Consider the following 26,929-nt stretch of genomic DNA (forward strand, 5'->3'; position numbering starts at 1 on the left):
TTTGTTATTCAAGAGAACTATTATTGATAATATTTTAGAAGTAAATAGGTTTAAATAGATAAAAAATGAATTTTTTGAATATTTTTTTTTGTAAAAACAGCCAAACAGAATCTTAAAGTAGTTCTTTTGAATTATGCGGATATACTCGATATCCGATCCGATCTGATCCACATACTTGCCGATCGGATCAGATCCAACCTAAAAAAATGCGGATATCGTATTCGATTCGATAAGTGCAGTACGGATCGGATAGAATTTTAGGCTATATCCGATCCGTGTGCAGTCCTATCGATCTGCGTAGTCATAACAAATATGCATAGTTGCATTCATTTGCATACACATATGAGATGTTATTATTAATTAATTAATTAATTAGAAGAAAAAACTTATGTGCAGATATTTTTATATGAAATTATTAGTTATGAAATTATTAGTTAAGAATTATTTGAGGACATTATTATTTTAGATAGGCAGGGAACAAATTATATATTACAGCTAGCATTCTTTTTGCATTGTAAATAATGTTTGATTTATTTGATGAGAAATATCCAGCAAAAATGAAATATGATTTGACAAATTTTAACAACCTATCTTTTTAACGTGATTAATTAATTTCATATAGATTATATATAAAACAAAAACATAAAAATATAAAATAGCTTATCCTCATCAAGTCTTCAGAATTATAATAATGTAATAATAGTCGTATATGTGATCAGTACACCTAAACTTGCCAATTTTAATTTGTAACAGAATTGGTGGGTGGAGTAGTGGCCATTATCTACGAGATGACTCTATATAACAATTAATTAGCTTCCATATATGATGGCTAACATACATCCGATCCTCTCTGATTTAATTTACCTCAATATGTATATACTATATAGTAATATCTAACTAGGAATTGAATTAATCATCTTAAAAAAGAGATACGACAGCCACACCTACATATATATATATATATATCGTATCTTTCACTCTTTGTGTAGCTTTTCTGTCCCCACCGATGGTGTTTTCTATTTGTGCGTGACACGCAATTCATGAAATGGAAGCTAAGTAAAAGAACATATACTCCAAAATCAAATTAAATATGAGAGTTTACAAGATGCATGCTTCACATACAACTACTACTTCAATTTGATATATCTAGGGCGGAATAATTCAAAGGCGTTATCAATATACTTCACGGCATTGACCTCAACGATACAAAGATTAAAGATTAGAACTTGGCAACAGAGGTGCACATGGGAGCATATGCAAATTCAAGTTGTAAATTCAATTTTAGAAAGTTACATGTGTTGTGTGAGGCTGCTGATTCACATTTTATTTCAATATTTAGGGCAATAAAAAATAATTATAGGTATCCGCATGTTACGTTCGTTGCACACTTAATCTTTTTCACTTTCCAACACAGCTCATAAAGAGTTGAGATTTGCGTTGAATTTTAACTAGAGAAGAAATTTGAAGAGAAAGCAAAAAGATCACTTTAATTTGTACCATTATTTTTGTGCAATTATATCTAGTTATATATTATATTTATGGGGAATGCTAGGGGACAATGATTTTATTGAACAATATGAACAACCACCAATCAAATCAAAACACACTACACGTCTAATTTAACTCTCTAAATTTTAATATTAAAATAACCATCCGTACACTAGTAAAATGAACATCCGATATATCTATTGTTTATATTGTTTAATATTTTCATTGTTTACCTATACTTTTCCTATATTTATATATAGACACATATATACTACAATTTGAAGATTATATCCATGCATTATGTGAGCAAGTTTCATTTAATTAGAATAATTGTACTACAAAGGCGACACACAATATATAACTAAGAGAGAGCAAGGCATTCGGCAAATCAAATTATTTCGAATAAATATCTATTTTAGAACTTAAAAAATTCTCATTTTAATAAAAAGACTATAATTTTTGTTTTATTTTTGTTTTCAACTATTTTATCAAACAGAATTAATATTTGAGAATTTATCTATCAAAAATATATTGGAGTGGCAAAATAATTATTTACTTAATCATTTTAATAACTTGAATGTGTTCAGAAGTTCTCCACTAGACCAACTAAGCAAAGAAAACATTAAGAAAATGGTTGTTAAATAATAAATACCGTAACTATTAATACTAATTTTAATTTGTGATCACAGGTGTCAGGCGTAGTGCACGAAATGTAGTTCATTTAGAAATGGTTATTACATTTTATATATACTTTTTCGTGTTAATTTATTTAAAAAATTCGACTCCCCTTTTTTAAAAGAGACTAAAATGACATTCTTCTTTTTTTTATTTGTAAAATATATATTTTTCTCTCTTATTATTTTTAAAAAATCTCCTCTTTAATCTATTTTAATTTTGTTTGTTAAATAATGTTAATTTTATCCATTTTTTAAGAAAAAATAAATTATTTTTTATAAAAATATTCTTTAACAAAATTTTTTTTGTCATTAAATTTTGCTTACCAAAATACCTTTTAATATCAAAATATTTTTTAAAAAAATTTAATAATTAAATCATTTTTTTCTAAGATACTTTTAATAATTTTTTAATTATTAAATTGTAATTTTATTAAATTTTTTGTTAACAATTATTTTTATATTTTATTATTAATTTTCTAATATCAATATGTATTATTTTAATATTAAATAAAAAAAAACTTACCACTATTAATATATAACAATTAATATATATTGATATCAAAAAATAATCTTACCAAAATTTTTTTATTTAATATTACAATAATATATATTGATATCAAAAAAAGTAATAGTAAAATATAACTATAATTGTTAATAAAAATTTTGGTAAAATCACAATTTAATAATTAAAAAATTATTGAAGAGTATCTTTAAAAAAAAATAATTTAATTATTAAATTTAAAAAAAAATATTTTGATAAAAATACAATTTAATCAATAAAAAAATAATTTATTAAAGGATATTTTGGTAAGTAAAATTTAATGATAACAAAATAAAATTTTTGCAAAAGCTGTGACGTGCGCTCATGCATGGATGGTGGTGCTTTCCAACTTTCACATGCCATTCTTATTAATTAGAATGTTATTGATAAATTAAATACATTGCTAGCTAGCTGAAAACAACTACTACATATACTTATTTGAAGAAAGCCAAAGAAAAGAAAGAAGTAAATTAAAGTAAGTTAATTGAATTATAAATTATTAGATGAACTTATTGCAGTACAACTTGTCATTATTAATTTCCCTCTTTTCCATATTATCCACGTAGCTAAAACTATTACAAATGTTGTACCATGTTTAGGGTATCACAAATGAAATAGTAGACAGACAATAATATTTTTTATCCTGTATTTCAGTTTTATAGTTGCATATATGTAGGAGTACTTTAGCAGAATAAGGAAAAGCAATAACCAACGAATTTGCATTGCAGATTTATTAATTTGTTTTGATTTGTCATTTATTATAAACGGTAAAGAAAGAGATAAACAAAAAAGGTTGATACAAAGGTTGCAATAGCACAGCGCAGCTGCCTCCAGCCTGCAAGGGCTTCAACTACTGTTTTAACTAATGGGAAAGAAATAAAAGGAAAAAGAGAAAAGAACATTTAATTAATGAAGTTTCATTTATATGTGTATTTTAATGAAGTTTGATCATGTGTATCTGTGTATAGTAGTCAAGAGAGGCAGGCAACTCATGAGGCAGTTAAGTTAATTAGGACTCGCTAGAGATAAGATTGGGAGCACATATATACAATTCTTTTAATTAATTGTAGCATCATATTCATATGAAGAGTTAATTAATTAGATGCTGTGTGATAATTTTATGTTTATTTAAAGGAGTAGTTAGAACAAACGGAGCCATTTGGAGGAATAATAATAGAAATAATTAAAAAAAAAATGAAAATGCAAGGCCAGCTACCTAGTCTAGTAGGGAAGGTTCATCATCATGTATGTTGATTTAAATAAAGCATGAAAGCGAATGAATGGATAGATTGAATGGGTCTGAGTCTTCTCATGACAGCTACGTGCATGCAAATTACTACTATATAAGTAGTAAGCATTTCAAGTAATAAGTATTCAAGCAAGGAATTAAACACACCACCGTCTCAGAACAATAATTATAATGTCCGGCGGTGCCAAAGGCCCCATGAAGGGGCGTCTTTGGCCACAAATGCCCATTACTGCAGCATTCGCCATTATTCTCATTTCCTACAATGTGGCTGCTGCAGATCCTTACATCTATAATTCTCCACCTCCACCACCTTATGAATACAAGTCTCCTCCGCCACCCTCACCTTCACCTCCACCTCCAACTTACTACTACAAATCTCCCCCACCACCCTCACCCTCTCCGCCGCCACCCTACTACTACAAGTCTCCTCCTCCACCCTCCCCCTCTCCTCCTCCACCTTACTACTATAAGTCTCCTCCACCACCTTCACCCTCTCCCCCACCACCTTACTACTACAAATCTCCCCCACCACCATCCCCCTCTCCCCCGCCACCTTACTATTACAAATCCCCACCACCACCTTCACCATCTCCTCCCCCACCTTACTATTATAAGTCTCCACCCCCACCTAAGGAGTCTTACTACTACAAGTCTCCACCACCTCCATCACCATCTCCTCCACCGCCATACTACTACAAGTCTCCACCACCTCCGTCACCATCTCCTCCACCGCCATACTACTACAAATCTCCTCCTCCTCCATCTCCATCTCCTCCACCCCCATACTACTACAAGTCACCTCCTCCTCCATCTCCATCGCCGCCTGCACCTTACTATTACAAATCTCCACCACCACCTTCACCATCTCCTCCTCCGCCTTACTACTATAAGTCACCTCCTCCTCCATCTCCTGTGCCTCATCCACCTTACTATTACAAATCTCCACCGCCACCTTCACCATCTCCTCCTCCGCCTTACTACTATAAATCACCTCCTCCCCCATCTCCTGTGCCTCATCCACCTTACTACTACAAGTCCCCGCCACCACCAGTGAAATCTCCACCTTACTACTACAATTCTCCTCCTCCACCAGTTGTATATCACCACCACCCCCATCACCAGCTGGTCGTTAAGGTTGTAGGTAAAGTCTATTTCTACAAATGTTATGACTGGGCATACCCCGAAAAATCTCATAACAAGAAACACCTCAAAGGTATGTTATAATTCATATATACTTTAATACTTCTTTTCTATCCGTTTATAGATATTATTTCTAGTATGAAAGTATTCTCTCTTTTTATTTTATTGGGTTATAGTTTAACTTTTAGTACTATTTAATTGATGCAATGTGCTTTTTCATTACTTTTTGGAGAAGCAAAACGACTTTTCTATATATACTTCTCTAAAACTCAGTTAAAAAAAAAAAAAAAAAAAAAAAAAAAAAAACTCATGTTTCTATTATTTTATCAAGGTCAACAATAACTTTGCATAATTTTCCTTGTCTGAAAACGATTTTGTTTATTATCAACAAATGCAATATATATGACGAGAATGGTGTAACTTTAATTTTTAGAAGGGTTAGTTGTTAGTAGTAATCTTATAGTAAGACCAATAAATAACATTTAAAACTACAAGTATGCAATTTGCTCTATTGTTTTTTTATGTATGAATTATGATTTGAGTTGTGTGTATATTTTATTCATGTTAACTTTTTAAATTATGAGACAGGAGCTGTTGTGGAAGTGACATGCGAAGTAGGAAGTAAAACCATAAAGGCATATGGTACAACAAAGATCAATGGAAAATACAGTATTACTGTGAAGGACTTTGATTATGTCAAATATGGATCTGCAGTGTGCAAGGCTAAGCTCCATGCTCCTCCTAAGGATTCACCCTACAACATCCCTACCTTGTTGAATGATGAAACTCACTTGTTTTTGAAGTCTGAGAACAAATATGAAGTTGTCCTCAAGGCTAAGCCATTTGCTTATGCTTCAAAGAAGTCAGATGAAGAATGTGAAAAACACAATCACCACCACAATCACAAACCTTCACCTACTCCATATTATTACAACTCACCACCTCCTCCATCATCACCCACTTATGTATATAAGTCTCCACCACCATCACCATATTATTACAAATCTCCACCTCCACCATCACCCACTTACATATATAAGTCTCCTCCTCCACCTGCATATTATTACAAGTCACCTCCTCCACCATCACCAGTATATGTGTATAAGTCTCCACCTCCACCAGCATATTATTACAAATCTCCACCCCCACCATCACCTACTTATGTCTATAAGTCTCCACCTCCTCCTCCATACTACTACAAGTCTCCACCCCCACCATCACCATCTCCTCCACCGCCTTACTATTACAAATCTCCTCCCCCACCCAAAGAGTTGCCACACCCTACTCCTTACTATTATAAATCACCACCTCCACCATCTCCATCGCCACCACCTCCTTACTACTACAAGTCACCTCCACCACCATCACCTTCTCCTCCTCCTCCATACTACTACAAATCCCCTCCCCCACCTAAAGAATTGCCACACCCTACTCCTTACTACTATAAATCACCGCCTCCACCATCTCCATCACCACCACCTCCTTACTACTACAAGTCACCTCCACCACCATCACCTTCCCCTCCTCCTCCATACTACTACAAATCCCCTCCACCACCGTCTCCATCGCCTCCTCCTCCATACTACTACAAGTCTCCTCCTCCTCCAGAAAAATCGCCAGAACATCCTCCTTACTACTACAAATCTCCTCCTCCACCATCACCATCACCTCCTCCTCCATACTACTACAAGAGTCCTCCACCACCATCCCCATCACCACCACCCACTTACTACTACAAATCACCACCTCCACCATCACCTTCACCACCGCCTCCTTACTATTACAAGTCACCTCCACCACCATCTCCATCACCACCTCCTCCTTATTATTACAAATCTCCTCCACCTCCCTCGCCTTCTCCACCACCTCCTTACTACTACAAGAGTCCTCCTCCACCATCTCCCTCTCCTCCTCCTCCCTACTACTACAAATCTCCTCCACCACCATCACCGTCTCCCCCACCACCTTACCATTACGTAAGCCCTCCTCCACCATCCCCATCTCCACCACCACCATATCACTATACCTCACCACCTCCTCCATCCCCAACTCCTACTCCCACATACACTTACAAGTCTCCTCCGCCACCGGCGTACATCTATGCTTCCCCACCACCACCAATCTACAAGTGAGGTTAGAATGCAGAAACACAAATCGTGATAAGTCATGTAAGTAGTTTTATTATCTTAAAAAGGATAGTTAAGTATGTACGTAATTGATTGATCTACAGAGTAGTGATTATATTATATGTTGTTACATATATTTCAGGGTCTAGTGGAATAAAGTCTTTTATTTGGAGCAAAGTAAAACATTATTCATATCCAAGTTCTTTGAATAACATAATTTCTCTAAGCTACAAGGTTCGCTATTTGGGTGAGGCTGCTGCTTCTGTTTCTTGGACAGCAATCTTACATGTCCTGTGCTTAATAAGTTCAAGAAAAATCGGCAACAAGCCCCATCAGATTTGAAACGTAGAAGCCAAGTCAAGGAGAGATATATATTTCTTATTTGTTTATATGCATAAATTAATATTATCATTTGTACGTTCTTTGTATGTTTATTTCCAATTATTGTGCCATTTTTTATTAATTGTATCTTCTTACGCGTTTGCAATAAGAGTAATCATAATAGAGGAATGCTAGGGGGCCAGCAACATTTGGGATTTATAGCCATCAAATAGCCATCAATGAGGCTTTTAATGGTGTGAGATTAATGTGAGATTTCATCCAATGGCTCACTCTTCTTTGATGATTACATGCTGGCCAGAATTTAATAAAATTGCTGGCCCCTTAGACTTTTCCATCATAATATATATTACTTAGTCTGCACCGTTTTAATTCTTGGTTAATTTCTTCCCTAATAAGCAAAGCATATGGTAATATTTTATCATTTCGAAAAGAGAAAGTCTATCAGCCAATAGATTTTGTGTTTTTTAGCCATTAATTAGTCATTAATAATGTTTTTAATAGTGTGAAATTGCATCTAATGGTATAAAATTATTCAATTTTCTTTTGATAATTAAGTGCTGACCAGAATTTAACAATAGTGTTGGCTCCTAGCACTCCTCTTTAAAAAATTCGAAATGGCGTTTAAGTATGGGGAGCCAATGAAATATTTGTACAATACGTACAATGGAGGTTTAGAGAGTATTAGAGATATAACTATTAGTTACCTTTTTTCATCAGCGTAAACTTCTGAAATGAGTGGTATCATGACATGATATTAGAGCTCTAGAAATAAGCCATTGACTCCCTAACAGGACTCTTTTGTTTATATAACAAGTAATTAAAATATTATTATTCTATTGTCTTCTACTAAAAGGAAATTAAAGGGCAAAGTCTTGTTGCATGGCCGCTTAACCAATAATTTCATCATCAAGATTTATGATGACAATAATAATAAGGAGAATGATGACTGCCTCCTCCTATCATCAAGATTTCATCATCAATATAGATTGATGTTTACCTTGATAAGATAACATTTCATCTTTCATTTATTTTTAGTGATACTCAATTAATGGATAAACCAATTCTCTTCCACAAGAACCATAAAAAAATTTAATTTTTTGTAGCATTTTAATTTTTTTATTTTATTAATTAAAAAATTTGCTTAAACTGTAAAAAGTTAATAATGGACCAATATACCTCAACATAAAACAACAATACATATAAGGCTACGATTCCACTAATAACGACTAACGGTGACTATCGGTTGACTAACCAATAAAATGGTAACAAGTGAAATATGTAAGTGGTACCCTTAACTTGTATTTAAGTGTCAAAAAACAATAACTATTTTTTGTTTACTGCAAAAACATTTTTATAAATAGGTGATGTTCCAAAGATAAAAATGTCAAATTGTGAAATGGTTTTGGAGAAGAAATGGAGAAAGGCCACACTAGTTATGTATTCACTGTAATCATGATCGAAAGTGGAAGTTGATTTTATACTCAACTGCATGTTAATGGTTGAAGAAGTGGAAGAAGGTGGCACTGGTCCGTCTGTAAAAGGCGTTTGATAGTTCCCTGTGTTGTAGGATCGGCGTCATTGAGTTTTTCTGGTCTATGTGAGTATCCGAAGTAGAAGGGAGTAACTGTTGAGGTAATCGTAGTTGGAGTTCTGAGTTGTTTTCAGGTTGAAGAAGAGTGCCTCTTTTTTTCTTCTAGGACATGGAAGATGGATCTTTATTGGTCCAAATGGGTTAAGTTTTTTTCTGTTCAAACGCTAGAGAATGCAATTGAAGAAAAATATGATAAAATGTGTGAGGAGTGTGTGGGTGTATTGTGTACCTAAGATTAGGGATTGTCCAATCCATTGGAGTACCTAAGATTGAGGTTGTCCAATCCACTGACAAAAAAAAACTGTTCAAAAGAAAATTGCCTACGCCAGACATGATCGGAAACGAAAAACACTGTTCATAAGGGGATATCTCTGTGTTGCTTAATTTTCATTAATGATATTTTTTTTATTTTTAATTTTCTCATGTTCTTTTTTCATCTAGTTTTTTATTTATTTTTTCATCACAACATCTCTGTTAATTTAAACTCTACAAGTAATTTCTTTTATTTTTGCACAAGTTTAGTTGATTGTTTAGACTAAATACGCACACTCAAAATTACCTTTCTTAATTAGCAGAGTTATTATGCCTCAATACTAACTACATGCGATCAAATTTGTTAGTCAATTCTGTTAGTGTTGCAAGTGTGAGGAGTGTTGAAGTTAGTCCCACATCAAAGAAAGCAAGGAAGAGTGAGGAGTTTATAAGATTAGAAACCCATTAACTTGACACCTTAAGGTTTTGAGTTGGATGTGGTGTTGATGTGGAGGCTCACACTTGAGGGGGAGATTGTTAGTGTTGCAAGTGTGAGGAGTGTTGAAGTTTTGACGCTTGATTCCTCCCCGAAGTCTCTCCAGTGGTCGAGAGCTTCCCACGGTTGGCCCAACAAATTCACCACGTGTTGCATCATTATAGGTCAACTTAAAATAACCACACTAATTACCAACACAATTAGACACCATAAACAACATCTACATATAATTCATATATAACCATAGGATAGAATTATAATTGTTGTATATGATCATACTCATTTTCAAATTTTATGGTAGTTTATAAAGATCAACAAACTAGCTATTTCCAATTTGTTCATAAAAAAAATATTAACTTGAATAAGTCTGTCCCGTGGAACGGGTTACTAACACTAGTTACAATTAACCCCAAGCTGATCATCAAACACACAATTCTTATTATGATGTGTGCATCAACCAAAAAATTTAATCATTCACACCTCTTAATCGCTAACGAATTCTGTGCAACTATGTCTGAATAAATAATCAATACATTCTTTCTTGGCCTACTATTTATGAATAGAATTGTTTTGATGATTAATAAAACTGGAATTGCATTGGCTTATAGTTTTCTTTCTTAGAAAAAAAAAGTGGGGAAAACTTATTGCATGCGTATTGAAAAGCAGGATGTGGATTGACTGAAAAGCCCTATCATCATAAAGCAAAGTTGGTGTACTCGTCAAAAGCAAAGTAAAAAAAATATTATTATATAAGTGAATTTTATAATATTTATAATTAAGTGTTTAATTTTTGTTTAATTTATTTTTATAATAAATTAAACAAATACTTTTAAATATGGTATCAATCGTTTATTATATATGCCAACTTACATACTAGATAGTGGGGTTCTTTTTCTAAACTACTGGACTAGAGTCTAGAATAGACCCAACCTAACATCATTCACATTTTATATGCGATAATAGATATAACTGTAATACACTCGTAAATGTTTTTTCTATTGATATGGACTATGTATGTTGCGAATAATTAGCCGATGATGTATGCATGCTTTGTATTATGTTCCTATCAATGTTAGACATCAAGTCTTCTTTCTTGCCTTCAAAAGATGTCAAAATTATAGTCTAAATAATGCATTACACAAAACTATTTGTCATGTTTTGACCTTTTAAAGATGTGTACGTAGGAGGGTCAAAGTTGCCATATTACTATACTATCCTAGCACATTTTAATTTTATTTTAAAACAATGAAAGTAAAGTAGTTTACTTTCTTTTGACAACTATAAAATAATGATACTTGCAAATATTAAAATAAATAAAAAATATAATCATAGCACATTTAATTTTATATTAAAGTAGTATATAATTCTTTAATTAATTAATTAGTTTAAAAATAAAAAATACAAAACCAAAAAGTATTGTTCCTTGATTCTCTGCGTGGAAGTTGCGCTGTCTTGCTGTTCATTAATTTTTCTTACATTTCAGATATTAACTCCCAAATTGGAGAGAGAAAAAGAGAGAGATAGGGGCAGCACAGCAGAGCAGACAACGGGGCCATTTTTGTGTTTCATACTTTGGAGCAAAACCTAATATCAATTTAATTAATTACTATTGTTTTTAAGACCCATATTATTATTATTATTATTACTATTATTATTATCGTTCAAAGCATAACTCAGAAGAGAGGTATTGCAAATTGCAATCTCTCTCTCCTCTCTGTTTAGAGACGTTGTTGGCATTCACACCAACCTTGAGTTTTTTCCCGTTTCTGCCGACGAATTTGTCCCATCGGATTGGATCAGGTTCCTTCTCATTTCCTTCTTTCCAGATCTGTCTTCTTTTCTATCTCAATGCGTTGGATCTACAGCTTCTCTTTAATGCACTCTTGTTTGTTGCACTCAAACTTTATTTATTTTTTTTTTGTTATCAACCATTCACCTTCTTTTCCGGGTCTGATTCCTGTTGCCCTTTCATCTCCGTTTTCATGCTTCATTTTGCCTCGCCCTCGATTTTTTTTTACTTTGTATGATTTTGGTGCCAATCTTAATTGAAAATTGATTCTATTATTTGTTGCAAAATATTAGCTTTCAATTGTACATTCTAGCTGCGCAGTCATGGTTAGTTTGTTTATTTGTTTTTTTCAATTGAATTTTCATTGGAAAAATATGTAATTTCAATGGTAGACGCATGCTTTATGTCATTCAATATGTTCTTGTTACCTTTTGATTATTTTAAATGTAATAGATACAGTAATCTACGCGGTGATATAGAACAACCGAACAACTTTTGTATCTCTTTGAGAAATCGCATTGATCTATGAAAATACATGTAGGACTTGTTTTCGAATTTTATTATTTAGTTTTTGTTTGTATTCTAAATTTGTCTCTATAATTTTACATAATTCATTTGACACTAAATTCCTTTTGAATTTTGATCATACTGTCTAACCCTTAGCATGTTGGTACAAACCAGAGGCCTAAATTTTCACCTCTTACAGATTTCATGCCCATTCTATCATTCTATCCCTTGGAGACAGTGATATTTGCTTATGATTGACGACATTCTAATTTGATTAGTGAACCAAGACTTGACTATTAACTATTTGCCATGCATTTTCTCAATATTACTGCAAGCCATTGCATACATACAACTACAAAAGAATAATGCGTGAAAACATCTATATTGAATCCAATAGGTCATTATGTTGTTGAGAATCTCTAAGATTTTCTTGAACTAGTGCATGAAAAATAATTGAATTGGGCGTTATTTGTGCATGGCAGTTCAGTCCCTTGGTGCTGGCTCACAGCTTGTACTGAACACCAGCTACAATGAAGAAGGCTATTGGTCAAACTGTTAGGGACCTGTAAGTATTACTAATCATTATTTATTTATGCATGGTTTAAAGTGAGCTATATATGTATGGTTACATCTTTGTTGTATTGCAGAAAAAGAGGTGTTAATAAGAAAGTTCTGAAAGTTCCTGGGATTGAACAGAAGGTACTTATTTTCCCCTTCTTTTATAGCATCACCGTGGGACTCTGTCTATACAAATTATAGAAAGATAATTGATGTTTATTTTCTTCTGGTATTTGCTCTTGATAGAGATGTAGTGAATCCTAAGATTTATGTTTCCTATTTTGCAAAATCTGAATAAAATAAATTGTTTTCTTCACTTGTTCCAGGTACTTGATGCTACCAGCAATGAGCCCTGGGGACCTCATGGATCACTTCTTTCAGATATTGCTCAGGCAACCAGAAATCCGTAAGCTTTCATTCTTAACTTTATGCTTGATAACTTGCATTTCACTCTGAAACATCTTAACTTTTTAGTGCACCTGCAGTCATGAATACCAGATGATCATGTCAGTAATCTGGAAGCGAGTTAATGACACGGGAAAGAATTGGCGGCATGTCTACAAGGTTTTCATCAAATTGTTCCTGGATGCTGTTAATCCTGTTCATTTTTTGTTGTTATAACTGCATGTGTTTTTCTTTATCAATGCTTCAATGTGCCCCATAACTACGTACACCTTTATGAAAATTTATTAGTCCTTGTTTGCATCCCTTGAAGTAATGACATGTTCTTGCACGTTAATTAATCTGTCCTGTTTCTCTTTTGAATGTACTCCTGATCCTTCTCTTCTAGATAATAGCCTTTTCTTATATTTTCATATTAACTGCTCTCTTGTTCAATAACAGGCTTTGACAGTACTAGAGTACTTGGTGGCTCATGGGTCAGAGCGAGTCATAGATGATATCAGAGAACATGCTTATCAAATATCAGTAAGTTTAATTTATTCAATCTTACTTAAAATTTGTATACTATTAGTTTAATTGCCATGCAGGTCTCTAGGTTGTTCAATTGGTGTAAAAACTAGATTATAACCTGATAGAATTATAATTGTAATTGTAATTGTCATACAAACAGACATTGTCCGAATTTCAATATGTTGATTCCAGTGGAAGAGATCAAGGAATCAATGTTAGGAAGAAATCTCAGGGCCTTGTTCTCCTTGTGAATGATAAAGAAAAAATCTTAGAGGTTAGGCAGAAGGCTGCTGCTAATAGGGACAAGTAAGTTTCTTCTTTCATCCATCCTACTTATATTTTGTTCTTTATTTTCCAATGGCTGTATCTATTTAATATATACTCCATTATTTAGCAAGCCTCGGGCATTGTACGAGTAGATATTTTCTTTTTTTATTTCCAAGTTAAAAAAATATCTATAATCTGTTTCATTGTCATTTAGGATACTGGATTATAAATATACAGTCACATTGTAGAATATGAGAATTATGTGTGTAATTATGTATGTGGACTTCTCAGTCCCGAGGAGCTATTAAGTATTAACTATCTTACATGATTCATCAGGTTTCGCAACACCTCAGGCAATGGAATGTATAGGCCTGGTTCAGGCAGTGGAGCTTATGGTGATAGGTATGATGATGATCGTTATGGAAACAGAGAGGAAGATAGAAATGGGTATGGATATGGAAGAGAAAGAGAACCAGGTTATAGAGATGATGACCGGTATAGTCGTGACGGGGATCGTTATGGCAGAGAATATGAGGAACGTTATGGTAGGGACGGTTACAGGGATGATGACTATAGAGGAAGAAGTCAAAGTGTTGATTACGCATATGATACAAGAAGCAGAAGCTCTGACAGAGACCGTGATGATGATGGCCAATACTCATCTCGGTAGGAAATCCTCTGATATCAATCCTCTACTTATTCTTTTGTAGCTTTTGGTTTGAAAATGTTAATGGATTTGGTGGTCATTGCTAACAAGGTGAAAAGTCTGCCCATCAATAAAAATAAACATAAATCTTCATATGTATTTATCTTTTAGTTATATTTGCAATCTGAGTTGATAGAAAATAAGGATTGTTATCATTAGTAATGTATTACATGTGATATTATTGCTTGATGGGGAAGCTTGCTTTTTTTGCTTCTAACTTGATTATGATATTCTCTATCAGAGGTAGCAGTGCCAAAGCTGAAGACAATTCTTTGGAAGCTAGGTATACCCATCATAGATATGGTCTTTCTTGCATGTATATTGCTGCTAGGCATATTTATATTTATAGTGTGCAATACAAATGGACAGGCTTGAGAAGAAACTTTCTGAGCAAAATATGGGTGTTCCTCCTAGTTATGAAGAAGCTATTGGTGAATCTTGCAGCCCTGCACACAGTGAAAGGTATGGATCTTAAATACCATGGACATAACATGTGATAACATGATATGGTTACTAATATTACATTGATTGTAGGGATGTAGAAACTTCAGTAGCATCTGCTCCGAGAGACTCATCTCCTCATGTAAATGATAATCCCAGCCAAATCTCTGCTCCTACTGCATCTTCTACTTCTACAAGCAATAATCCAACAGAAGCAACTGCTGTTGCCAGTACAGCTGCATCTGGAAAGCAGGGAACTGAGGCTACTGATGATTTCTTTGACCCCCGTGTTGCCACTACAGGTGTGTGTATTTATCCATCATGACAGGGTGGAATGGTGTCTTTTGATCCATATAGTCTACCCCACTTATTAGGACAAGGCTTTGTTGTTGTTGCTGCTGCTGCTGCTCTTCATTGTGCTTGTATAAGTTCCTTACTGTTTCTTGTTTGAAGAATTCATAGACATTTTGAGTTAAAATATCTTTTCATATCTACTTGTGGACATATTCAACCAACAAGGAGAAAAATTGATCATTGACTACTGTAGATCATAATTGTGATTTTCTCATTTTGTGTGTTTTGAGCAGTGTTGTAGACATTTCAATACAACTATAATATATACCACTCTGGACACCACATTAGTCCATCTAACCTTTTAAAGCAACAGCATGATCCTAATTGACATTGTTGAATTCTCATGCACAGTCATTAATGGTCCTGAGAAGCTGGTTTTAATGTAATGCTGCTTTATTCAAGTAACATTTAGCTGGCTTTGTATTCATGGTATGCTTATTTTTCTTCACAGGTAGCCCAGTAACTTCTAATAATGTTGAAATGGACTTTCTGGGATCCCTGCCAGATCCGTTCTCATCAAATGCACTGCCTCTTGGGCCAGCTGTGGCAGAAATTGCCACCCATGAGGGCAATGCAAACACTGGTTCGACAGCTTCCTTGGCAGCGCCGTCACCTGGGTCTAATTTCGATCAGGTAGGTGTGTGATTGTGCTGGTATAAGAAACTATTGAATTCTCTTAGAAATATGATTGTGACGTGTAGGCAGGGGAGCTTTTGTTAAAGAAGTCTTGTTTGCGAACCAAACAAGGGAATTGATAGAATTCTAAAAATTAGTTTTTAGCTTCTACAAAGGGCATATCTGTTCAAGCAATTATGTTTGAATAATATTTTAGTTACTTATTCATCTCATTATTGTAAGAAAGTGTCCCTCTCCTAATTTGTGTGTGCGCGTGTTTTTGCTTTCTCCTTTCAGCAGTCCTTTGAAGATCCATTTGGTGATACGCCATTCAAGGCTGTTCCTAACAATGATGCTGCTCCATCTCAACCACAGACGTTCCAGAATCTGGGCCCATCCCAGTCAAGTGGCCTTAATGCAGATTCGGTCACAAACTTCGGATTTGGCGACTCATTTTCTGTTGTACCATACTCTGCAGCTGCTCCTGGTGACACTCATCATATCTCTTCAAACTCTCAGTTTTTGCCCCAAGATTTCTCGTCTCCACAGCAGGAAATTGACATTCTTGCAGACATTCTTCCTCCTGCACCATCACCAGAGATGGCTTCACAGCACAACTTTTCAGCTCCTGCTGTTGCTCTATATCCTCCTCCATTTTCATCTTCATCTAGCCAAATGGCATCACCTTTTTCTGAACCAACTGGTGAACTAAGCCAGCAAGGTTTCTCTGCCACAACCAGTCAACCTTCTCAAGGCTTTTCGCTTCCTACTGGTCAATTTTCCGAGCAAGCCTTTTCAGCTCCTGCAGTTGCCCAACCATCACCTTCCTTTCCAGCTTCATCTAACCAAATGCCATTACCTTTTTCTGAACCAACTGGCCAACTTGGCCAGCTTGGTTTCTCTGCTGCGACCAGTCAGCCTTCACAAGCTGTTTCAGTCCCCACTGATCAATTTCCCCAGCAAACCTTATCAGCTCCCACCAATCAATATGCACAACCCTTTTTATCTCATGCCAGGCAACCTGATTTGCATGCATTTTCATCATCAACTGGCCACTCTATGCTGCCACCTTTTACTTCTCAAGGTGGTCAACCTGCACAATCAAGTGGTCATATGTATAGTGCATTCCACCCCCAGGATGGATCTTTTACTTCAGGAGCTCCACATGCATCTGCTCAATCTCAAAATGGGTATAACGGTGCTATGAACAGTGGGAGCTACCTGCCACAAGGATCTACAGCATCTATTCCTTCACATGTAGCTCCCCAAGCTCCAACAGGACATTTATCACAGAACACGAACTTCATCAATTATGGTGGATCTAGTCCCCACACTACTTCCCATATGGTGTCTCACTCATCAACGCCACAAGCAGCACAGTTTAATGGTCAGAGCTTCATGGGACAACAGGGGAGTGCTGCACACCTTAGCTCACCACTTCCCCATCAGTCACTTGCTCCTAGTGCTGCACCATATGCTGTTTCAACCAGTTCAAGTCCTATGGTATCTCAACCCGCCAAGGACAAGTTTGAAACAAAATCAACAGTTTGGGCAGATACACTAAGTAGGGGACTGGTTAATTTGAATATATCTGGACGTGAGTGCTTACACCTTCTCAGCCTCTCATGTTTACGACATTTCACTTTATGCACCCTGTTTCAGTTAACATGTTGATCTTTTTATGGATAAACTATTAACTTGTAATCCTTCTTTACATGCAGCTAAAACAAATCCATTAGCAGATATTGGGGTTGATTTTGATTCCATAAATAGGAAGGAGAAGAGAATGGAGAAGCCTACCACTACAGCTGTAACATCAACTGTGACTATGGGTAAAGCGATGGGAGCAGGTTCAGGTATAGGCCGGGCTGGTGCCGGTGCTCTCAGGACTCCTCAAAATCCTATGATGGGTTCTGGAATGGGTATGGGTATGGGCATGGGCATGAACAATGGCCCAGGTGCTAGTATGGGAATGGGAATAGGAATGAACAATGGCCCTGGTGCTGGAATGGGTATGGGAGGCTACGGAGGCATTAATCCATCAATGGGCATGGGTATGGGTATGGGAATGGGCATGGGAATGGGTATGGGGCAAGGAGTCCAAATGCAACCCCCTATTGGAATGCCTCCCGGGCCTAACATGCCAGGTAACTATAATAACCCCATGATGGGTCCGGGTAGTTATGCCCAACAGCCATATGGTGGCTACCGGTGAGATAGAACGAACTTCAATTCTAGAGAGCATGGTGAAGTATAGTCACTTGGTTGTTTTGTTACAAGTTGAGAGATGAGATGTCTAATGCCAATGCTGCTAGTGGTCCACATGGTGACATGAATTTTATAGCGGTGTATCTTCAACTATAGTTGTAATTTGTGTAAAGTGACCCACTGTGATGTATGCTTATTCCTGTTATAATATTACCATTCTTTTTTCTTAGAGAGGGTCATCTTCCTTTAGGTGCTCTGAGCATCGACCAGTATTATCTGTGTACCAATGACTGGATAGTGCGAGCAACCTTGCTCGGGTTACTGCTCCCTTTGCCTCTTCCTCAATTTTTTGAACAAGAGATTGTTTATTAATATATTCTTTTTCCCCCAATTGTATACTATTTTCTACGCTGTTACCTTGCATTTCAAGAATGCAATTCAATGGTTTACGCCTACGTTAATATTTGATGTAATGGAATAGTATCTTTTAAATATATCACGTCTATATCATGTTGCTTTAGCCTTTATGTGTATTTAAAATTTTAAATGGTTTAAATGCATTCCCTTCGACGTTGGACACTGGACGAATCCTATGCCATGTTTTTTGTTTTTGCCATCAGAATTCCGTGTGCTACCCTTACTTTCACGATATCTAACTTAAAAAAGGTGATTTCAGATCCAAATTTGTGATCATTTTCAAATTCAGCAGTGCACAGCAGCAGTCCATGGGATGTAGGTTAAAAATCATTTGAACATATACTTTAAGAACCAGCAAATAAAGATGCCTCTGCTTACTTTTGTTTTTGCATATAATTCTCGACTAAGTATTTTCCCCTTGCTTGCGGGTTCATAGTTTATGCTAATATTGGTTTCCCATTGGAACTATCATGATAAGTAATAACAAATGATTGCCAATTATATACTATATAGGTGACTGGCAGTGATAGTGAATTTTGTCCCACAGGAGCATCACAAGGTAAAAGTGGTGGAGTAAGTTGATGGTGGAAATCACCATAGTTGCTCGGAAAACTACTAATCCATGACATTGTCTCTCAACATTTCACAACCATAATTAATACACAGGGTATTGCTTTCGCGTTTATGAGACTACCCAGATGATAGAAACAAGGTATTTTCAACATGCCATTAAAAGTAAAGTAATACATCTTTACACAATTTGTCAATAACCACAGTACTACATGCTCCGGCTTCATGGTATCTCTCAATCCTCAGCTCCAGCTAATTTGTCTTGGGATTTCCTGTAACAGCATTATAACTTATAAGCAATAAGTTGTCTCACCAAAATGTTCCTCACACATTACTTTCGTGCATGAGTGTGTGTTGAACTGTGGATCCAATAAAGTCAAATGAGAGAATATTTCATCAAATAAATGCAAAGAAGTGCAGAACAAAATTACCGTTGGAACCAAGAAACTCGAGCACTATGGAATCACTCCAGAAATACCTGGATCCTTTCATCCATACTGTCACTAAAATCTAACAGCTTTTTCCCCCCATTTCCCTCAACTACATCATCCACCAGTTCTTTGATGTTCACACCAGCCAAAGCTTTTATAACGAAATGATAAAAACAAAAACATAAATTAATACCAAAAAGGTTACCCAAATTTAGAAGGGATGTCTACTTAAAACATTACTGAAGAATTTCTAAATACTAATAGTACCAGGAACTATAGTTGTGAGCCCGTCCAAAGATCCAGCCTGTATAGCAAAGTGTAAGTATTATTGTGACTTATGAGATAAGGAATCAGTATTTAGCATTAACCACTACTCTTTTCTTTTCTTTTGAAGTGCCCAAGCACTCTTAAGTTACAAGGATACTTCTTAAAGCCAAATAAATGCATTGCACCTGAGAGAGCATGACTACTTACAGGAATCCTGAGATCAAGTTTCTCAAGCCCATCTTTGTCAGCTACTTTAACTCTCAGCGTCTGAGGTCGCACCCCAGAAGAAGGGTCCCTTGAAATATCTATAATGAATAATGATATATATTAAATTAAAAACAAAAAAAAAAACAAAAAACAAAAAAGTAAGCAGATATGGAACTTCCACAAGAATGGAGTAGATTCCATTAGTCTAAAAAGCCTACAGCCATCACACTATAATTCTTATCCCTTTTTATAAGAGTATAGATTGTTATTTAGTGTCAAGAGTTGTTTCTTCAACCTCCCTCTGAAGAAGCGCCTGTGACATAACGCTTCTCTTCTTCATAATAGGTGTTGAACCCTACGATATCCTTGATTTCTTCAAAAGACGGCATGCTTTCAGGAGGAGGAATGCGGCCTCCTTTAAGGGCAGCGAGTGCATCCTACAAATTCAACCATGGCATATCTCATCTCAATCCAGAAAACTATTCAACTGAATAATGATTGGTGAATGTGTTGGTAAATGATATCACCTGCATTGCTCGAATAGAGACACCAATCAAGGAAAGAGGATAAACAACAATTTTATAACCAATGTCTTCAAGTTGCTGAGGAGTGAGTATTGGTGTCTTGCCTCCACCTTCAAGCATATTGGCCTGCACTCATGACATTTGATCTCAAAAATTGATGTAAATACGGGTGGAGGAGAGTAGAGTTAGAAGAGTAAAAGAGCATACCATTTTTGGAATGTGAGGAGAAACCTGACAAAAAGCTCGCATCTCTTCAACAGAAGCAAGTGCATCAATGAAGAGAACATCGGCTCCAGCATCTGCAAAAGCCTTAGTCCTGAGGAGGGCTTCGTCAAGGGAGACAGCCTGGCGAGCATCAGTGCGAGCAACGATGACAATATCAGAGCCGATCTCAGCTCTGGCGTCGACGGCGGCTTTAATCTTGATGACAGCCTCTTGCAGGGAAACCACCTTCCTTCCCCGTGTGTGGCCGCATGCTTTGGGAGAGACCTGATCCTCAAGAAGGATTCCGGCAAAACCAGCTCGGATGAAGCCCTTGACGGTTCGCTTGAGGTTGATGGGATTGCCATAGCCGTTGTCAGCGTCGCCAATGATAGGGATGGAGACAGCTTCAGTAAGGAGGCGGCCTTGATCCAACATTTCACCGTAAGAGATCAGCCCAGTGTCTGGCAACCCCAACCTCGCAGCCGATATCGAGAATCCGCTCGTGAAGCAATACGAGAACCCTGCGCCTTCTATCAGCTTCGCACTCAGACCATCGAAACATGCTGGCCCTAGGTGCACCCCCGGGCTCTCCAGGATTCTCCGGAGCACCTTCGCCGCCGGCTCTACTAACGATTTCGATTTCGATTGCTCAGCACTTAAAAAGTTAAAGCCATAAACAAAAACAGAAACAGAACAAGAAGCTCACCGTGGCTGCCGCTGCTGACCGCTAAACCCGCCATGGCTGCTCTGTGTTGGTAACTGTAAGAATGGTTGCTCACTGCACACTGCTCACTGCTCACTGCAACTGCAATCGCTCTATCTAGTTCGACAATCCTAATCCCAATAAATTCATGGGAATCAGAGAATCTTCACCTTCCGTAAAATACATATTTACTGACATTGTACTGGTCAGGAAATTATTCTACAATTAATTACTTTCTTTCTTATGCTTCCATTATTCGGCTAATTTTTTTTTTGTTATGGAAGTAAAAGTGGTGATATACTTTGGGCTTGTTTGGGTGAGCTTTTTAAAAAAGATCTTTTTTCGAGTTATCTTTTTTTAAAAGATCTTATAGAGAAGTAAAAGTAATTTTATGTTTGGATATCTCATGTAAAAAGGTCTTTTTATCAATCAATTATGTTTGGGTATAACAATATAAAAGTATTTTTTTGTTTATTTATTACATGAAAAACATTTTTTTTAAGGAAAAAAGATCTTTTAAAAAAAGATGTAAATTACAACTTCTCAAAAAAGATCTTTTTTTGATTTTACTAGTGCTTTTACTTTTACTACTAGAAATTTGCCAAACACGTTAAAAAATAAAAAAGATCTTTTTTCAATGAAAAAAGATCTTTTTTTAACAAAATAATGGCGCCCAAACATGCACTTTAACATTGTAATTTTTGGTGTTTTTTAAAATTGTGGAAGTATACAAATTCCAATTTCTGTACTTAAAATTTTTTATTTTTTTAACACAAATCGGACGGTCCGATTTGTGTACCTCTCAGAAATCGAACGGTCCGATTTCTATACCTCTAATAAATTGGACGGTCCGATTTCTATACCTATGATAAACGATTTCACATTTGAGTATAACACTCTAACAATCTACATTTAAAAAAAACACCACTACCACTCCAATATTAAAACTTATAAACTTAGTTAAAGATCTTCTAAACTGAAAAAATAAATAAAATAATAAAATAAAAATTAATCACTCTTTAACTAAGATAATAGAATACATATTTTATAAAAATTATTAAAATAAATTTTTTAAATATTTTTTACAAATAAAAATAATTTAATATTTAAATATTTCATATAAAAATATATTTTTATTAATTATAGTTGAATACAACAGTATAAAAATATTATTTATTTATGTTAAAATATTTTTTCAAGTAAATTAAAAAAATATATAAATTATAACTTCTAATTTTTTTAGTATTTTTTATTATTAAAAATTTGTTGAATACAAAAAAAAAATAACAACTTAATAGCAACGAAATAAACACTTACTAATTCATTTGTACTGAACATTTAATTTTGCTGTAATTAAATTTCTTTAATATGGTTAATTCACTCACATTAAGTACTTAAAAATAATTTATATTTTGTGATTTTATGATATTATTCCTCGTTATCGTAATGAAATTTATCCCTGCTGAGTTGCATGGCGAAGTAGGATCATGATCATTGGGTAGTTTTAGTTACAACTTACAACCCAAAAGTGCTACTAGTGGTGTACATCTAGACATGAATTTGCTGGATGTATCTTAAACTATAGTTTGTGTAAAGTGAACAACTGTGATGTTTGTTGATTCGTGTTATACATTACATAATAGGGATGCTATCACCATGTGTACGCATTCTTCTGCATTTGCTCTGAGTAGTACACGACTGAACTAAACTTTGAGAAAATAATTGTCGGTAGAATAAAATAACCTACCCGGTGCAAAAATAAGGACTATCTAATATTTTTCTCAATCAGTGTTGACTGTTGTACGAATTGCCAAAGCAAGCATATTTATGATTGAACAAATGTTCTCGGATATAACGAAATATAAAGTAAGTTTTGATTGATTTCCACTTTATGGCTACACTATTGACTATTGTGAGTAGTACATTTGGATAATAGACCCATGCATGCAATGGTACCTCCTTGCTTTAGTTTTCCTTCCTCTAATCTCCGTTATCCTGTAATCAGCATCATCGACCAGAACTAGATCACTGAGCTTTCAAAACAAACTCTCCCACACCAAATATCAGAAGCAATGAAGTAGTGAAAGAGATGATGATCTATTACCATCAGATTTGTAGGGAAAGGCATCACACTTCCAAATGTTCCCATTTTAAACAGCTTTTATAGGAAATCCAAGGAAGAACCGAAGAACGCAACTAGAATAGCACAGATATGAGAATGAGAGACTAGGCAACGTTCAATCACTCCAGAAATACTTGAATCCTGTCACCCATCCTGTCATTAAAATCTAACAGCTTTTTCCCCCCGATTTCCTCTGCAGCATCGTCCAACAATTCTTTAATGTTTACACCACCCAAAGCTGTATATAGTTATGATAAAAATAAGCCAAGTTATTATTGAACAGAAATAAAATTTGGAAGAGATCCACTAAACATCAGAGGTACTATAAAATACTAATAATACCAGGAACTATGTTTGTGAGTCCGTCCAGAAATCCAGCCTGTACATAGCAAGAGTACATGTATTGTTATTATATGAGAAAAGGAGGGAGCAATAATCATCACAAGTGTCCATTCCAGAGACTAGAAAATAAGCACCATTTTGAACACACATAACCATGTATAAAATAAGTAAATACAATAATCTCAGCATGATATAAAGAAAATTCTGTCACTTACAGGTATCCTGAGATCAAGTTTTTCAAATCCATCCCTGCCAGTTATTTTGACTCTTAGAGTTCGAGACCAGATCCCAGAAAAAGGGTCCCTTGAACCATCTCCGCCATATTTATTGTACACTTCAGGAGTTATAACTTCTACAATGGGATCTTTGGGACTCTGACTTGTTTGCTCTGTATCATATTGATCTCTCCGTTGTATACTGTATAGGCTACCGCTATCTGACAAATAACAATACTGCAAGATTACAAGCCTGAATTTTCCCTATATAAATGGGTTGTAATTGTGTTAAGAGCTGTTTCTCCAACCTCTCTTTGAAAATGTGCTTGTAGCATAACGCTTCTCTTCTTCATAATAAGTGTTGAAACCTAAGATATCCTGAATTTCTTCAAAAGATGGCATGCTTCCAGGAGGAGGAATACGGCCTCCTCTAATTGCAGCAAGTGAATCCTGGATATTAAATCATAGATATTATTTATCTGTAAAGAATTGGTCATAAATGATACCGCAAATGAAAGATCAAGAGAAGGTGAAATACGTAACAAGAATAAGGACTACTTGCCTGTTATAGAAGAGTTAAAAACAGAAATGATAAAAATTAAAAGGTATAAGTACAAGGGTATAACTTCTGTCATAGTAAATCAAACGCTATCATCACAAGCATATAAATATTGCTTAGCATGTTTCATCTCAAATTCTCAATCCTGACCCTATCTGCACACAGATAATATTAATCATTGTTTCAGGGTAATATAGGAAGTCAAGTAAGAATCCTTTGGACACCATACAATGCCTTTATGACTTGCTAATGATAAAGATCAATCAATATGCCTGTTGTTTTCGTTAAAATCCAAGGGAACAAATTAGCAGACGTAGATCAATTAAAAAAAGTGTTTTGCCGCCTCAAAAAAGGGAAGGCAAGTCACCTGCATTGCTCGTATAGAAACCCCAATCAAGGAAAGGGGATAAGCAACAAGTTTGAAACCGATTTCTTCTAGTTCCAGAGGAGTGAGTATTGGTGTTTTGCCTCCTCCTTCAAGCATATTGCTCTACACAAGAGTACCACTAGTTAACAATATATAACATGTTTATCTGTGATTGGAGTGTGGAATAAAAACATACCATTTTCGGAATGAGGGGAGAAACTTGACAAAAAGCCATCATCTCTTCTTTTGAAGTGAGTGCATCAATAAAAAGAACATCGGCGCCAGCATCTCCAAAAGCCCTAGCCCTGGTGAGTGCTTCATCCATGGAGAGTGCTTGGCGAGAGTCTGTGCGCGCCACAATGACAATATCAGAGCCACTCTCTCTTCTGGCATCGACGGCTGCTTTAATTCGCATGACCGCCTCTTCTCTGGAGACCACTTTCCTTCCTCTTGTGTGGCCACATGCTTTTGGAGATACCTAGCAATGATATGATAGATCACTTAGTAATTAGTTTGAAGCAATTTATCAAAAATTTGAAACAATGGATACAAGAGTAGCAAGCAATCCAAGGTGAATGGAGTTAAAGAAGTAGAGGAAGAGACCTGATCTTCAAGAATGATTCCTGCTAAACCAGCTGAAATGTATCCCTTGAGAGTCCTCTTGACATTCATGGGATTGCCATAGCCATTATCGGCATCCCCGATCACAGGAATGGAGACAGCTTGGCTAATTAGCCGGCCCTGATCCACCATTTCTCCATAAGAGATGAGGCCAGTGTCCGGCAACCCCAACCTAGCAGCTGATATTGAGAAACCTATACAAGCAGAAGCAGAACAAGTGCAAGTACATGAAGCAAAGGGGGGTATTTATGTAAATGACAGAAATGAAGGGAATTGAATTTACCGCTGGTGAAGCAAAAGGAGAAGCCGGCGTCTTGAACGAGCTTGGCACTCAGAGCATCAAAACAAGCGGGGCCCTGGTGGACCCCAGGGCTCTCCAGGATTCGCCGGAGCACTTTGACGGAGCTGTCCTTCTGGAAAGAGCAACTTATGCCTCTGTTGCGGTGCACCAAGACCGAAGCAGCATAAGAAGAAGCGCCAAGGAAGGAGCATCCATTTCGTGAGAAGCCAGGATGCGATGCAGTTGTAGGGCCAAGGCACCAACCTGAAGTTGAAGCCTTCATCGCTGATGCTCGATGCTCTCACTCTTCTTGCTCTTTGTCACTCAGTCTCTTGCCCACTAATCCCCTGCTTATTGCCAAATAAGTGAAATAACTCTCAAACTAATTTCTCCCCTTTTCTTTTCTTTTTCTCTTTTTGTTTTTTCCTTTTTAAATTATTATTATTTCGTATCATAAAACATATAGAATTAATCTGTTACAATTCTGCAAACAAATTCCCAAATGAAAGTCAAATAAAATTTGTCGTGAACACCCATTGATCGTATCAACTATCAAGAACTAGTCATACGCCTTGCAAATGATTAATATTATAAAAATAAATGAAATGAAAATGTTGGCCATTGTGATAAATGGAAGGTGCAGCTAATCCTATTTTGGCAGGGTTTAGTAAAATACAAATATCTTATTTTATATTTAGTAAATAAAAAATTATGTACATGTCTTTTTAAATTTAAAAATTAAGAGTATTTTTAAAATTATTTAAAAAATATTATTTAAAATTTATTTATACTTGTTAAAATTAAAAATTGAATATAATTTTATATAAATAAATATCTATAT

General features: G+C 35.5%; 4 protein-coding genes across 11 annotated transcripts; 2 read left to right on the forward strand and 2 right to left on the reverse strand.

Annotated features, from left to right (window-relative positions):
* Positions 1–4,078: 4,078 nt before the first annotated feature.
* Positions 4,079–7,684, forward strand: LOC112798286 (uncharacterized). The gene is made up of 3 exons (XM_025841546.2): positions 4,079–5,168; positions 5,684–7,263; positions 7,364–7,684. The coding sequence occupies exons 1-2, from the start codon at positions 4,127–4,129 to the stop codon at positions 7,225–7,227; spliced, it is 2,586 nt and encodes an 861-aa protein (XP_025697331.1). The 5' UTR covers positions 4,079–4,126; the 3' UTR covers positions 7,228–7,263; positions 7,364–7,684.
* Positions 7,685–11,317: 3,633 nt separating this feature from the next.
* Positions 11,318–18,650, forward strand: LOC112798287 (clathrin interactor EPSIN 2-like). Of its 6 annotated transcripts, none has more exons than XM_025841547.3 (14): positions 11,318–11,702; positions 12,681–12,763; positions 12,846–12,897; positions 13,083–13,162; positions 13,242–13,320; positions 13,600–13,683; positions 13,829–13,974; positions 14,272–14,601; positions 14,883–14,924; positions 15,011–15,103; positions 15,176–15,384; positions 15,888–16,069; positions 16,349–17,648; positions 17,773–18,650. In XM_025841547.3, the coding sequence occupies exons 2-14, from the start codon at positions 12,729–12,731 to the stop codon at positions 18,264–18,266; spliced, it is 3,126 nt and encodes a 1,041-aa protein (XP_025697332.1). In that variant the 5' UTR covers positions 11,318–11,702; positions 12,681–12,728; the 3' UTR covers positions 18,267–18,650. The 6 variants fall into 6 exon arrangements, with proteins under 6 accessions (XP_025697332.1, XP_025697335.1, XP_025697334.1 ...); XM_025841550.3 differs by having other exon boundaries at positions 16,352–17,648; XM_025841549.3 differs by having other exon boundaries at positions 11,406–11,702; positions 12,686–12,763.
* A 626-nt stretch (positions 18,651–19,276) lies between these two features.
* On the reverse strand, positions 19,277–21,881 carry LOC112798288 (uncharacterized). 2 transcript variants are annotated; one of them, XM_025841552.3, is made up of 8 exons: positions 21,586–21,881; positions 20,883–21,502; positions 20,679–20,801; positions 20,447–20,588; positions 20,152–20,249; positions 19,945–19,981; positions 19,678–19,828; positions 19,277–19,518 (listed from the first exon to the last, which is right to left on the reverse strand). In XM_025841552.3, exons 1-7 carry the CDS (start codon positions 21,617–21,619, stop codon positions 19,710–19,712), a joined length of 1,173 nt encoding a protein of 390 aa, XP_025697337.1. In that variant the 5' UTR covers positions 21,620–21,881; the 3' UTR covers positions 19,277–19,518; positions 19,678–19,709. The 2 variants fall into 2 exon arrangements, with proteins under 2 accessions (XP_025697337.1, XP_025697336.1); XM_025841551.3 differs by having other exon boundaries at positions 20,883–21,505; positions 21,586–21,879.
* A 1,499-nt stretch (positions 21,882–23,380) lies between these two features.
* On the reverse strand, positions 23,381–26,652 carry LOC112798290 (uncharacterized). 2 transcript variants are annotated; one of them, XR_003199957.3, is made up of 9 exons: positions 26,092–26,652; positions 25,791–26,002; positions 25,384–25,665; positions 25,188–25,310; positions 24,570–24,711; positions 24,262–24,482; positions 24,047–24,083; positions 23,687–23,942; positions 23,381–23,577 (listed from the first exon to the last, which is right to left on the reverse strand). XR_003199957.3 is itself a non-coding variant. In XM_025841553.3 (8 exons), exons 1-8 carry the CDS (start codon positions 26,369–26,371, stop codon positions 23,824–23,826), a joined length of 1,416 nt encoding a protein of 471 aa, XP_025697338.1. In that variant the 5' UTR covers positions 26,372–26,649; the 3' UTR covers positions 23,381–23,823. The 2 variants fall into 2 exon arrangements, 1 of the variants encoding a protein (XP_025697338.1); XM_025841553.3 differs by having other exon boundaries at positions 23,381–23,942; positions 26,092–26,649.
* Between the last annotated feature and the right edge of the window lie 277 nt (positions 26,653–26,929).

The sequence above is a fragment of the Arachis hypogaea genome, chromosome 14, assembly GCF_003086295.3.
Source record: "Arachis hypogaea cultivar Tifrunner chromosome 14, arahy.Tifrunner.gnm2.J5K5, whole genome shotgun sequence".
NCBI lineage: Eukaryota > Viridiplantae > Streptophyta > Magnoliopsida > Fabales > Fabaceae > Arachis > Arachis hypogaea.

Bases quoted from the DNA above. Each gene is read 5' to 3' on its own strand.
- LOC112798286 (XM_025841546.2), top strand. From the start codon at position 4,127: ATGTCCGGCGGTGCCAAAGGCCCCATGAAGGGGCGTCTTTGGCCACAA. The intron at 5,169-5,683 runs GTATGTTATAAT...ATTATGAGACAG, and splicing joins TAACAAGAAACACCTCAAAG to GAGCTGTTGTGGAAGTGACA.
- LOC112798287 (XM_025841547.3), top strand. From the start codon at position 12,729: ATGAAGAAGGCTATTGGTCAAACTGTTAGGGACCT. The intron at 13,684-13,828 runs GTAAGTTTAATT...TCATACAAACAG, and splicing joins AACATGCTTATCAAATATCA to ACATTGTCCGAATTTCAATA. The intron at 15,385-15,887 runs GTGTGTGTATTT...TTTTCTTCACAG, and splicing joins CCCCCGTGTTGCCACTACAG to GTAGCCCAGTAACTTCTAAT.
- LOC112798288 (XM_025841551.3), bottom strand. From the start codon at position 21,619: ATGGCGGGTTTAGCGGTCAGCAGCGGCAGCCACG. The intron at 20,802-20,882 runs GTATGCTCTTTT...TCATGAGTGCAG, and splicing joins CTCCTCACATTCCAAAAATG to GCCAATATGCTTGAAGGTGG. The intron at 19,982-20,151 runs GTAAGTAGTCAT...TTTGCTATACAG, and splicing joins AACTTGATCTCAGGATTCCT to GCTGGATCTTTGGACGGGCT.
- LOC112798290 (XM_025841553.3), bottom strand. From the start codon at position 26,371: ATGAAGGCTTCAACTTCAGGTTGGTGCCTTGGCCCTACAACTGCATCG. The intron at 25,666-25,790 runs GTCTCTTCCTCT...TATCATTGCTAG, and splicing joins GAATCATTCTTGAAGATCAG to GTATCTCCAAAAGCATGTGG. The intron at 24,712-25,187 runs GTGACTTGCCTT...TTTAATATCCAG, and splicing joins TTTCTATACGAGCAATGCAG to GATTCACTTGCTGCAATTAG.